Source organism: Cebus imitator, unplaced genomic scaffold, assembly GCF_001604975.1.
Source record: "Cebus imitator isolate Cc_AM_T3 unplaced genomic scaffold, Cebus_imitator-1.0 Scaffold882, whole genome shotgun sequence".
In the NCBI taxonomy this organism is placed as follows: Eukaryota; Metazoa; Chordata; class Mammalia; order Primates; family Cebidae; genus Cebus; species Cebus imitator.
In genome coordinates, this window is record NW_016108197.1 from 3,450 (window position 1) to 17,699 (window position 14,250).

The 14,250-nt window shown below is 35.1% G+C and overlaps 1 protein-coding gene across 2 annotated transcripts; it reads left to right on the forward strand.

Moving 5' to 3' along the window:
- Positions 1-9,542: 9,542 nt before the first annotated feature.
- AGTR2 (angiotensin II receptor type 2) lies at positions 9,543-13,779 on the forward strand. 2 transcript variants are annotated; one of them, XM_017520775.2, is made up of 3 exons: positions 9,543-9,657; positions 9,810-9,869; positions 11,069-13,779. In XM_017520775.2, exon 3 carries the CDS (start codon positions 11,104-11,106, stop codon positions 12,193-12,195), a length of 1,092 nt encoding a protein of 363 aa, XP_017376264.1. In that variant the 5' UTR covers positions 9,543-9,657; positions 9,810-9,869; positions 11,069-11,103; the 3' UTR covers positions 12,196-13,779. The 2 variants fall into 2 exon arrangements, with proteins under 2 accessions (XP_017376264.1, XP_037591588.1); XM_037735660.1 differs by lacking the exon at positions 9,810-9,869.
- Positions 13,780-14,250: the final 471 nt, after the last annotated feature.

Consider the following 14,250-nt stretch of genomic DNA (forward strand, 5'->3'; position numbering starts at 1 on the left):
ATATTAACCGTAAATGTAAATGGACTAAATGCCCCAATCAATAGACACGGACTGGCAAATTGGATAAAAAGCCAAAACACATCAGTGTGTTGCATCCAGGAAACCCGTCTCACATGCAAGCATACACAAAGGCTCAAAATAAAGGGATGGAGGAAGATTTACCAAGCAAATGGAGAGCAAAAAAAAGCAGGAGTTGCAATTCTCATCTCTGATAAATTAGACTTTAAAGCAGTCTACAGATTTGATACAATCCTTATCAAAATACTGATGACATTATTCACACAAATAAAAAAAATTAAAATTTACCTGGAACCACAAAAAAACCAGAATAATCAAAGCTATCCTAAGCAAAAAGCACAAAACTGGAGAATTTACATTATCTGACTTCAAATTATTCAGCAGAGCTACAGGTAACCAAAACAGCATGATACTGGCATAAAAACAGACACATAAACTAATGGAAAAGAATAGAGAACATGGAAACATGGAACATGCATAACATAGTAAGACTGTTACGTGGGAAGGGAATCAACAAATTATGTAAGGCCTTGTAAGCCATATTAAGAGAAGTAGCCACTTGGGGCTTTGAACAGGGGTGAGGGGGATGACATAATCTGACATTTAGTTATTTATAGATTGTCTATATATTCTGTCTTTCATTCCAAATTTTTTATTAGGTTTTACAAGGCCACATTTCAGTTCATTTCTTTTTTTAGAAGCCACAGACTTGATCAGAAAAACTTAGTTTCGGATAATTGTTAATAATGATGATTATATTTAATAATAATAGTTAATATTGTTAACTTTAAACATCTCCATAATAAGAAAAACAGCCACACCAAAAATTGTTGTCTGTTCTGTGTACTCCATGTACACGTATTTTCATACAATTTTCACAACTACCTGTAAGGAGGTATAGTTATTCTTTCAATTTTACATTTGCAGAAACATGAACATGAACTACTTGATCCCGAGAAAGTATTTTACCTATCCTGCCAGTACATTATGCAATACTGCACTTATCTTGTTTTGGTATAAAGTGACAACACGGAATAATATAGTATGTGACTGATTTATTTGGATTACTTTGTTTTGAGTTGTTTATAATGATAGTGATTCAATCAAAATTGCAAATATTAATTGCCCAGACTATATTCCAGGCACATTGCTAAATGCTTTACACACATTATCTCATTTAATCCTTACAATAACCCAGACAAAGAAACTGAAGCTCAGAGATGAGAAGTAATGTATCCAAGGTCATATGGCCTAGTAAACAGGGACCAAACCTTGGCCTGTGTCCAGGCTTCTGTTTTTAATCACTGTGCTAAATAAATGTGGGTAAAAACAGATTGATGCATTTAAGATCTTTAAAGGTGTATTTAAAGATCTTGAGTGGAACATTTTAAAATCCACTTCATTCATCTTATTTTTCATCTGTGAATGTAGAGGTATAATTAGTTAGATCCCTAAGTCCATTTGGACTGATAATATACCCCAAGTTTCTATAAATCTGTAGCACAATTGCACTGTTTCTTCTAGGTCAGCCTCTGTGACAATTAGACATATTATTACCTTGATCTGTCCACATGTCCCATATGTTGTTTAATGATTTGAACTGCCTGGCCCTTGAAAACAATGATGACTATGGCATGCCTATCACGTTGGATATGTAACACATGGAAAAATACATTTGTCATTTCAATCTGTTCAACCCAAGCTACAAAAACAACAACAAGGACAAAAATGCAAGATGCATTGCCAAAAGAGAAATAAGGAGGAGGGGTGAGAGAAGTGAAATGAGAAGGGAGGTGGGGAGAGGTGTGGGGGGTGGGGTAGGAGAAGGAACAAGAGGGAGGGAGAAAGTGGGGGGAGGGAAGGAGGGGGGGAGAGAGAGAGACAGACAGAGAGAGAGAGAGAGAGAGAGAAAGTTTTCTAGTGACAAAACAGAAATATTTTACCAGCACCAGTCTCTCAATAGCTACCAGTCTACTGTGGATTCTGAAAGATTCATTTGTCTCCTTATAATAAGAACCCTCCTAAGGCTTTCTTTATATTCACATAGCCAAAAAGAGAAAAAAATTGTTGTGAAACATTTATTATTTGAAATAAATAACACTGTAAGCTACTGAAGACCAGAGGCCAATCTTAATTTATCTTGTATTCCCAAGACCTGGTTCAAAGCTTGGTACATGGTAGTCCTTGAAGAAATGGTTGTTGAAAGAAAATTAATGCTTGGAAGAAGCTTGAACTATAAAGATGGCATGTATAATATCAATAAAATCCTGCATGAACATGCTGAGAGGTAGCATTATAAAATGTTGAAACCAACTTTTCCAGTCTTGATCACATTTGTACCAATTAATTGCTGAAGGGGGTATTTATTTTATCCCTTCATTCATTCATTCTCCAAGTACTTCCTTCTCAAAGTTGCACACTCCTCTTCCCCAGAAAGAGGAAGACCATTTACGTCTCCAGCTTTCATGCTTCAACCTCCAAACAAGATCGGAACAGCCATAATTAAAGTATTGGCCCAAATCAATTAATTATTCTAGAAGATTTACTTTTTTACAACTGAAGCAATGAACTTCTATCTTCCTTGCCTGTCTCCTCTACTTTCCTGCCTCAGGTTTGCTGTCTTACACAGCCAGAAGGCCTTATTAGGTTAGCTAGCTGGATACCTAAGGGAGTTCACATTTCCCTTTTACTCTTGTATTCATCCTAGATCTTACATAGAAGTGTCTGGAACTTCTCAAAGCATTTTAAAAAATTCAAGGGCAAATCCAGAAACTTTTAGAAATTCACAATCTTACAGCAAAAAATAAATTTATTTTGAAATTGTAAGTCAAGTTATATATGCATTGTCTTCTTATTTTATATATTAATATAGTTTTTAGATTTTTATGATGAGCTGTCCCAGTTCTTTGAAGAGAATTGTACAGCCAATTAAATTATGTAAACAAAAACTGCTGCAATTAAAGCTCTTTTCACCTTATTGACTTCATCTTAGCTATGGGCATTTACCTTGTAAGAGTCAGTAAGGGAAAACATTCTTTTTACAACAGCATTTTACTTGTGAGATTTGCTCTAAGCATATTATATTTACCAAGTACTCTCACTTGCTGAGCTTTCCTACTGATATGGTTTAGATCTGTGTCCACACTCAAATCTCATGTTAAACTGTATTCACCAATGTTGGAGGTATGGCTTGGTGGGTGGTGATTGGATCAAGGGAGTGGATCCTTCAGAAATGGTTTAGCAGCATCTCCCCCTTGCTACTGTATAGTGAGTTCTCATGAGATCTGGTTGTTTAAAAGTGTGTGGCACCTCCCCTCTCCCTTTCTCCTGCTCTGGCCATATGAAGATGGCTGCTCTGCCTTTGCCTTCTGCCATGAGTTAAAACTCCCTAATGCCTCCCCAACAATGCTTCCTGTACAGCATGCAAAACCATGAGCCAATTAAACCTCTTTTCTTTATAAATTAACCAATCTCAGGCATTTCTTTGTAGCAATGTGAGAATGGACTAACACAACTAATCTTTTAAAAGATTTTTCTGATTTACTTTCATCTGGAGATCCCCAGAATACTTAGAAGTTCCCTTTTTATCATGAAAATTAATCAATGTGCCTCATATTTATCAGAATGGTGTAGTAGAAATAATGCCTGGGGTTTGAGCCTCACTTCTATAATTGAGTAGCTGTTTGAAGTCAGGCAAGTTATTTAACCTCTTTGTGCTTCAATCTCCTCATTTATCTGTATTTATAGGGCATGGATGATAAACGTATTTCAGAATTTTTGCAAAGTATACATGAAATATGTGTCAAGTGTCCAGCACAGTGCTTGGTGCCCTCTCCTGTATCCTATTCACATTCTTTAATGTCTGTACCTCCCTAACAACCCCGGGGGACTTCATATCTAGGGAAATGAAAAGTGACTTCTTTTCTCTTCACAAAAAGTCTGGGGACTTTGAGATGGAATCGACCCTACAGGCTATTTATACAACAATTACTTTTCTGCATTAACGTCAGAGAAACCTTCTGACTAGGAGTTTTAGCACAAATAACTCAACAAGAATTTATACAATTAGAGGGGAAATAGACTTATGCTAACAGTACTAAATGTTCACGCAATGAGAGTGTTTAGTTTACTGCAATCTGTGGGGCTGCAGATACATGCCATTGAAAATAACTAAAGCACAATGAAAATAGTAATGCCACACTATTTTTTAAGTTCATTCATTTATGTATTGATTTGATCTCTTTTTCTCTAGACAATGTCCTTTGGAATTTCTAGGCTATAGCTTGTTTTGTAATCTTAAAATAAAAGGTGAAGAGAGACAGAGGAAAAGGGCAAATGGAGAGTGACTGCTAATGGGTTTCCGTTTTCTTTTAGAAATGATAAAAATGTTTTGGAATTATACAGTGGTGATAGTTGCACAACTTCATGAATGTACCAAAAACCACTGAATTGTATATTTTTAAAAAGGTGTATGTTATAATATATAAATTATATCTCAATTTGAAAAAACAAATAAAAGAATAATAATTTCAGTTGTGTGACCAATATAAAATAGAACCAATAAAAAACAGGAGTGTTACTACTGAAACAACATGCAATAAAATGATTGTAAAGAATGCTATCAACTTCTAGATACCCAAGTATGAACTATTTTCTTTGTGGGTGCATTGCAAAATATTTACAATAAAAAATCCTGCTTTGCAGTTATATATTTTACAAATTCTTATTGAAAACCATGAATTCAAATATCTGTAGGGTAAATATCTAAAAGCTCAAGTACTCTTATAATTCCTAGTGATAAGCTTTCTGATTTCATTTTCTTGGAGTAAAAACTTCAGAATCCACCCAGAACACCACCCCAAACTTCCTGTCATCTTGTTCTATCTTCTATTTATAAATTGTTTTGCACCTCAAAAGCAAAAACATCTAAAACTGTACAACTCTTTTTCGTTTTTGTATCCTCTTAGGAGCTTGAAAAGTAGTTGGTGTCAATGACACCCTTAAACAAAGCTAAATAACTATTTGCTCTGAGTTGATGCTCAGTTTTGAAGAGATGATTATTTTGCCTCTTTCCCTCTCTCTTTGGTGAGGGATTGTTCTCTCTAATCTCCAGCTTGGAGAGTTTGTCTAATCAATCAAAGCAGAGCTTGAATTACTTTTAGGCTACCTGGGTAGGGAATTCGCTATAGATTCATCAACAATAGTAATATTTCAAATAATATATCAACAGAATGGGCTGACTAGCAGGAAAACAGGGTTCAGAGAGGCAAAACTGTTGAGAGAATGGCTTGGAGGATTTGTCAATCTGGCAACTAGAATGATAATCTCTGACAGAAATTTCCCAGAGCTAAAGTAAAATAGGTTCCCAGTTACCAGCTTTCCTGATCTGATTGCAAAGTTACCAAGCCAGATTTATCTTGTTTCTTAATATTGGGATGGAAATGAAGAGGGTGCTTCAGATAAGGAACACAATCTTTGTGGTCACTGGAAAGTAGTATATTTCTATTGCAAAATAATAAATTAGCAATAAAAGTACTATATCAGTTTTGGGAGAATTTAATTGACAGGAACCATTACTGAGAGCCTGCATTTCCTAAGAAAGTTCAATATCTAGATATAAAGCTCAAGGACCAAAGTCCACCTTAACAATTTGTTGGTCCACTGCCCTATTAAAGCTCTAATCTGACAACATGTCCCCAAAACATCCCCATCGCCTATCAATGGTGTTTAAATATTGTCAAGACAACATGTTGTTTTGGCCAATTTAGTCAATTGGCCATTTTGGATAATTTAGTCAAGCTATTCAATGTAGACATATCAGTGAGTGGAAATGTGAAATCATTTAGCTGATATTTGGAATATAAACAAAAAATACAGATAATTTTTATTTACAATTTTTCCACCGGTTGGGTTACACAGCATTTGAGATGCTCTTTGATAGAACTAGGGCACCTTTTTCAAGCTTCTAGTCTGAACATGGTGCTCAGAAATGAAGGTGTCTTTGGGGCAAAGGGAAATTAGAACTCTCTCGTCTCCTTACGTTCTTGGGAGCAGTTTCAGCTGGAAGCAACTGGTCTCAAGAATGTACTGAGTCAGACATCCATCATTCATCTTACTACCTCAGTTCCACCTTAACTTACTTAATAGTTCTCTCTGTCACATTTCATGTGATGCATACCCAAACAGTTTGATGCAAATAGTCACTCATTTTGGGCATTGTGACATTTCACAGAGAGTTACCCTCCTTTTAGAGACCCCCAGGTTAGGAAAAGACCAGTGACAATTAAAGCAAGGCTTCTCTTTGGGTAAGTAAATTAAAGAAAGATTGGTATAAAGTATGTATGTGGCTGTATGGGTGTGAATGGTGTGTGTGTGTGTGTGTGTGTGTGTGTGTGTGTTGAAGTTGAGAGAAGTGGCAATGATATTGGCACTTAGTGAGGTGGCTGGGGTTGGGGAAAGTTAAAATGAGTCCCAAAGACCTAGATTAGAAAGGAAGACCCATATAAATTAAAATCATTTCATAATATGTACTGCTAATCTTCGCCTCTATAACCAGGGCACGTATGTCCAGAATTTTTGCTCATTTTTGCATTTACGTATTTCTTTTCTCCTTTGAAATTTCATCTGTGTGTTTGGGTGGAGGTGAGGGGGCAAATAAAATTTTTCTGAACCCTATAACCTTCTAGCAGAAGAGGAATTCCTCTCAAGAACATGTACTTTTTTATTTTAGTCCTTTAAAATTTACTGTTAAGTAATCTCACAGTAAACAACAGGTATTCATTAGAAAAATTAATTTAATGTGATTTACTATTGTTTAATTTTGCCAGGTCAGCTGCACTTGTCCTGCAGAGCTGCATAATTTATTCAAATGACCTGAAACTTTTTAAGTAAGTCTACTGGCAGAAAAATTATTCCCTACCCTCGGGAGAATGAACTTTTTGTGTTTTACTGCTTCCCAGGACTGATATTTATTTGACTCTCAAGTGTATTTACATTGTTGGCTTAACTTGGAGTTCTTTGCTGAATCAATAATATACAGTATTTCTTTCTTCAAGTGGTGTCAATGTTATTGCTATTCCTTTTATAAGCTTTTCTCCTTAATTGTCTGCAGTTATAAAATTTTTCTTTGACTTGTCTAAAAATTTACTCCTAAGATTATGAAGAAGCAGAGTAAATGGCCCTTTAATCTTCTGGGAAATACGTGCCTCTTTAAACTTTATTTACGTCAGAATTTACTGTAATGAAGGACAAAAGCTCTAGACAAGGTCCCCTGCTCTTTGGGGGTGTTCAAGGCTAGGTTTTCTGGAGATAAGCCTGTAATTTGTTTTCATAGTTTTATAGCTCACCTCCTGGCTGTTTCTTTGCAAGGGGCATAAGCGGGGACTAGAAAAAGAGCAGGGTGAGAATGTGACCAATGGTAACAACTCAGGAGGCCCTGGCCTGGAAAAATCCCCTTTATGTGGCAAAGACAAACATTTGAAACGGAGGGAGAAACCAGGTTTAAACGAGTGAAAACGGTTTTCGTCTCAGCTTTCCTGCACATATGTGCCCGCTCATCTGTTTCCGAATCATGTTTTCCATCATTTCAATAGAGCCCCAGACTCAACTTAATCTGTCCAGAGAATAGGAAACAAATATTTGGAGATTTAGTAAAATGGTGCAGACATATATTAGGGACATTTTGACAATGTTCAAACCGTTTACCAAAAGAAACTTTATGATGGCCTATGCAAACTTTTGAATCCTACTGTATTTTTGATACAATGATAACTTCTTCTCACTGGTCTCATCTGCCTGTGTGCTACAGTATTGACTTCAATATTAATGGAGAAACAGACAACTATCAAAAGCCATGTGCTTTGTCTCATGCCATTTGCAATTTTGTCTTCTGTCATCAGTGCTGACTTCTTGTTCTGCTGAACTCCATACTTAGGTGTCCAGCTACTTTCTCAGAGCCTGCTCTCATTGTTTACCTGTGGCCTGCAGCATGGACAGGTACATTCTTACTGCTTATCTGAAAAATATGATCCATAAAAATAATTTGAAACTTTTTGCTCATTTAAGTGTTCTGGGTTCTCTGGTTTTCTGTGCTAACTATAGAAAGCTACCTAGTCACAAGTTTGTCCTTCCTGTGGTCTCCATTTGGGCAATACAATTAAGAAAAATGCTTTTCCCCACATAACACATCTTGCAATTCTTTCCCCCTTCTTTGATGCTTTTGTAATAGCTTACGAACGGTCAGTGATTTTTTGTAAATGCCACGTTTCCTTTTTGCCAAGACAAAGAGTGAGACTAAGGGACCATCTAGTGCTTCCTCTTGTGGTATACAGTCTAAGCAGAGTGAGTTCTGATATTAATTTCCTTTGATTTAAATGCAAGTGTCTTCATTTAATAGCTGTGTGACCTCAGAAAAGTTATTAAAGTCTATGAGTTCTAGTTTCATGATTTGTAAAGCGGGGGCTAAAATGAATAGCCTGTAATAGCACCTACTATATGCTAGGCATGATTTTAAGTACTTTAAATATATTAGCTCATTTAATTTCCATTAGCTTATTTAAAATTCCTACTCCATGATGTAGGTAATTTATATCATTCTCATTTCTCAGATGAGAAAACTGAGACATGAAGAAGGAAAGTAATTTGGCCAAGGTCAGAATTAGTAAGTGGTAGAGCTGAGTTTGTAAAACCAGGTAGCTGGATCCGGGGGCTATGTACTAACCAGTGTGCTATATTGCTTCTTGATTAAATTATTGAGGATAAATAACTTATCACAGTGTTGGGCACATAACATTTATTGTCAGCTACTATTACCACTACCATTATCTGTTCTTACCTTTCTTCATTTTGTCACTCTTGCTTCTATTGGATTGGTTGTGTAGTTTATTGTTCGCATTGCCACAAGAAAACAGTAGCAACAGTGATCTAGCTTGAAATAACCACCTAATCCTTCTTCACTTTGTGTGCTTTGTATTTAAACTACGAATATGACAGAGACCTATAAAAGGATGACTAAATCTCTTTTCCATCACATAAAAATAATATATATTCCTGCAATCTCCAACCCTTCAGCAACAAGCCAACAAAAACTGCATAAAGTGAAGGAGACATTTTAGAAGTTGTAGAATTCAAGTAAAATTGCTACCATTCTTTAATAAACAGAAGTAAAAATTTTAGAAAGTAATGAAGGTTGGAAAAGATGATAAACAAAGACTGCTGCTATAATAAATTTCCTAGTCTCTACTCACTAATATCTTTTAAAATGCCAATATCAGGAAAAAAGGAAGAGAAAATTCTGTAAATAATTATTATATTCTTCACTTAAAGTAAGCCACTGAATTCAAAATTCTCTAACACATTTGTGGAAACTTCATTTTTCTTGTTTGAGATTTATTTGAATGAGCTGTTATGATTGGAGACAGTGAGAATTTCAGATTAATGTTTTGCAGACAAAAAAAAAAAACTCTCTGGAAAGCTGGCAAGTGTTCATAAGTCAGCCCTAGAATTATGTAGGTTGAAGGCTCCCAGTGGACAGACCAAACATATAAGAAGGAAACCAGAGATCTGGTGCTATTACGTCCCAGCGTCTGAGAGAACAAGTAAGCACAGAATTCAAAGCATTCTGTAGCCTGGATTTTTAAGGTAAGTATGAGCAATTTATGTACACTTTACTTGGAAAGTAGAAAATACATTAAATGAAATTTTCTTTTTATGGATTAACTTCTGATTTTCCAGTATTTTAACACTGTATTTTACAAAACTCCTGAATTATTCAGCTGCTGTTTCTCTTACAGGAGCACATTTAGGCACTAAGCAAGCTGATTTATGATAACTGCTTTAAACTTCAACAACCAGTAAGTCTTCAAGTGAGATTTATTATTGATTCTTTTATGTTAATTTGTTAGGTCAAAGGAAAAAGCTTTAGACAAAAACAAAAGTTTTGCTCTTTATTAGGAGGTTCTTTGGTTATTACAGTTTTAATTGGGTAGTTTATTTGTATGTATTTTGAAACTAAAGTAAATAATGTTTCCTTAGTATGCTTACCTTTAGCTATTTTTTTTTTGTTTTAAAATAATGTTTCTAGTGAAAAAAATCACAAAAGCATGAACACTGTGACATTTGAGAGCAATGGCTACTTAGCTCTGTTAAACTGAAAAGAGCAAAAGAGAAATAAGACTATATCATGATTAATCATTGATGTTCAATTCTCATTTCATTGAGCAATCTAAACTACTTCTACTTGAACCTAAAATAGGTTTGGCTATTTTTTCCTTATCTGATTTAGTTGAAAATGGATTGTTTATATACTAAATAGACTAAAATTAGATACCTATATCTAAAACTAATAATCTCTATTAAAAGGAGAAGACTTTTAGAAATATAAATATACTTCATAACTTCTTCAATATATTATCATAAAAACAATAGATAAGTAAAACTAAAGGAATTATTTTTAACTAGTAAAGATAAACCATGATTCCCCATCACAGTGTGTTTCTTTGGCATATTCTCTTTTAGTTTTTATATGCTAATTTTCTCCATTGCTTATATTACTTATATTTTCCATAGCTGTAATAATTTGTATGTAATTAGTTACTTGTATAGAGCATTTCTCTATGCAATAGCAGGCAGCATTGTGGTTTCTAGAAAGTATACAAATAGAGATATATACTCAAGTGTTTTTGAAAAATTAACTTTTCTTTTTTCTGGGTTTTTTATATTTTTTATACGTTTCTTACCCTGACTAATCTTTTGAAATATTAATTTTCTTTAAACCTTTCAAAAACATCATAGAAAAAATGGGCAAAAGGTACTTTTATTCAGAACTTTCAATCTGAAATGTCTTACTTTTTGCCACTATTAAGAAAAGTATTTCTCCTTTTTCAAGAGGTAAAATCCATTCTTGTTTTACAAGGCATGGCTCTGTTTCATAATGTTTTCTATAATCACTCACTTCTTTTTTGCTTTTGACAAACTTTCAAAATGCTAACGATTCAAGGATGTCCTCAGCTCTGTACGTGTTCTAAGAGTTCTATTTTTTTTTTCTCCACAGAAGGCATAAGCATTAGGAGCTGCTGACATCTCAATATGAAGGGCAACTTCACCCTTGCCACCACTGGAAAAAATATTACCAGCAGTCTTTACTTCGGGCTTGTGAACATCTCTGGCAACAATGAGTCTACCTTGAACTGTTCACATAAACCATCAGATAAGCATTTAGATGCAATTCCTATTCTCTACTACATTATATTTGTAATTGGATTTCTGGTCAATACTGTTGTGGTTACACTGTTTTGTTGTCAAAAAGGTCCGAAAAAGGTTTCTAGCATTTATATCTTCAACCTTGCTGTGGCTGACTTACTCCTTTTGTCTACTCTTCCTCTCTGGGCAACCTATTATTCTTATAGATATGACTGGCTCTTCGGACCTGTGATGTGCAAAGTTTTTGGTTCTTTTCTTACCCTGAACATGTTTGCAAGCATTTTTTTTATCACCTGTATGAGTGTTGACAGGTACCAATCTGTCATCTACCCCTTTCTGTCTCAAAGAAGAAATCCCTGGCAAGCATCTTATATAGTTCCCCTTGTTTGGTGTTTGGCCTGTTTGTCCTCATTGCCAACATTTTATTTCCGAGATGTCAGAACCATTGAATACTTAGGAGTGAATGCTTGTATTATGGCTTTCCCACCTGAGAAATATGCCCAATGGTCAGCTGGGATTGCCTTAATGAAAAATGTCCTTGGTTTTATTATCCCTTTAATATTCATAGCAACATGCTATTTTGGAATCAGAAAACACTTACTGAAGACGAATAGCTATGGGAAGAACAGGATAACCCGTGACCAAGTCCTGAAGATGGCAGCTGCTGTTGTTCTGGCCTTCATCATTTGCTGGCTTCCCTTCCATGTTCTGACCTTCCTGGATGCTCTGGCCTGGATGGATGTCATTAATAGCTGTGAAGTTATAGCAGTCATTGACCTGGCACTTCCTTTTGCCATCCTCCTGGGATTCACCAACAGCTGCGTTAATCCATTTCTCTATTGTTTTGTTGGAAACCGGTTCCAACAGAAGCTCCGCAGTGTGTTTAGGGTTCCAATTACTTGGCTCCAAGAGAAGAGAGATAGCATGTCTTGCTGGAAAAGCAGTTCTCTTAGAGAAATGGAGACCTTTGTGTCTTAAATCTGAGAGCAGAATGCATGTAATCAACATGGCTACTTGCTTTGAGGCCCACCAGAATTATTTTTAAATGGTTTTAATAAAATAAAATTTCCTTTAATCTAATGTTTTCTCAATCTTCTCAAACCAAATGTAACTGTTTTATCATCCAGTGACTTTCAGGAATTGTCCATTGTTTTTCTGGTATGTTTGTGCAAGATTGTCGTTGGTGAGACATAGTCACAACCTAGAAGTAAATGGTGATATATCTCAAATTGTAATTAATAGTAGATTGTGACTGATTATTTGGGGTTTCAGATTTCTCTTTGAAACATGCTTGTGTTTCATAGTAGGATTTTATATTCATTTTAATCAGATTTTCCTCTTGAACCAGGACCAGTCTTTCAACTCATTGCATCATTTACATTGTAAGAGAGATGAGCACTTCTAAGTTGAGTATAATAGATTAGTACTAGATTATTCAGGCTTTAGGTATATGCTTCTTACTTTTAAAAAGCTGTAAATTATATTCCTCTTGCATTTCACTTGAGTGTAGGTTTAGATTAAATCTATAACTTCATATTGAGTAGGTCTAGGAATATAGATTAAATCATACTCCTACATTTTAGCTTATTTTTACAGTTATAGAAAGTAAAATGTACTGTAACATAGAATTGCAATCAATAATATTTGTATGTTCACTAAATTCTGAATAAGCACTTGTTAAAAAACTTTGTATTCCTTTTAATAATTGTTTAAAGGGTTCTATTTTCTCTGATGATTTTTTGAAATCAATAACTAAACAGTGTGTATTGTTATAAAATGTAAAGGTCACTTTTTACATCATTGACCTTCTAGATGATGTGGTGTTTTGATATATAGGGCATTGATTTGATTTTTATTATTAATGCTTTAGTTCTGGGTTGTTTCTCAAAATATCTGGGTGGCTTTTTTTTAACTCTTTAATTTGCAATAAACCCTTAACTAGCATAGAAAATGGTATCCAGAATGGAATTTTGCTACCTGGGGTCTGGGTGGTGGCAAAGAGACCCACTCAATTACACGTTTGTTACCAAGCAAGGAACCTGTCAGGGCAGTGCAATGTGACTTTGAAAATATATACGTGGGGGTAGTTTTAACCTAATCTATAAATACTGTTTGTTCCAGAACCTGTATGATTCTGTGGAGCTATTTTAAATCGATTGCAGGTCTAGATATCTCCTTCTCAATGCTATTAAAGCTCCTACATTAGAGGAATGCCTGAAACTGAGTCACCTAAATTTTACTTAAAGTATGAATATTAATTTTAAAAGTTTGACACTTCATTCTGTATCAGCCCTGTATAATAACAGATTACTTAGTATCTTCCTCTGAGGTAGGTCTAAATACTGATATCTGAGGTAGAACTAGTGTTTTAGGGGCTCAGCATCTCTGCCAGGCTCCAGGGTTATAGACAGAAGAATCCTCTCATACTACTTTCTGGAAAAGTCCTAATTTCATGTAATCATTGTATTTTCAATGAAAAAAACAGTTAAATGTATAACCAACTATGATGTCATGTTTTAAACAATTTTGTAAAACATCTCATATAAATAAAATTTGTAATTGACAGAGCATGTGTGCTTTAAAAAAAAATTAACTACTTTCCAGTATATATTCTTACCTTCACTTGTATCTGTATCCTCCATTTTATCTCTACTGATACTGCTTAGTTTTAGCTCTGATTATTACTCACCTGACCTCTTGCCATACTATTCAAGTCTTCCTCTCTTGAGTATTCAGCCATAATTTCCTATTAGCTATGAAAGCAAAATCTAACTTTCTCTGAGTCTGCAAGACCTTGGGAGATGTGATTCTTCCTAGTCTCTTTAGACTTTTTCTCTCTGTCACCGCTCTTCAAAACCTATGCTTAAGCACCAAAAAATGACTTCATGCCTTTTAAAGCCTAATGCCCTTTCATGCCTCTCTGCTGTTGTTTACACAACTCTGTCTTCCTAAACACCCCTCCAATCATTCTCACCTCCTCAGGGCCTCACATTCAATTGATGAAAACCTGCTCAACTTTCAACATTCAGCTCA

Coding starts and splice junctions, on each gene's coding strand:
- AGTR2 (XM_017520775.2), top strand. CDS start 11,104: ATGAAGGGCAACTTCACCCTTGCCACCACTGGAAAAAATATTACCAGC.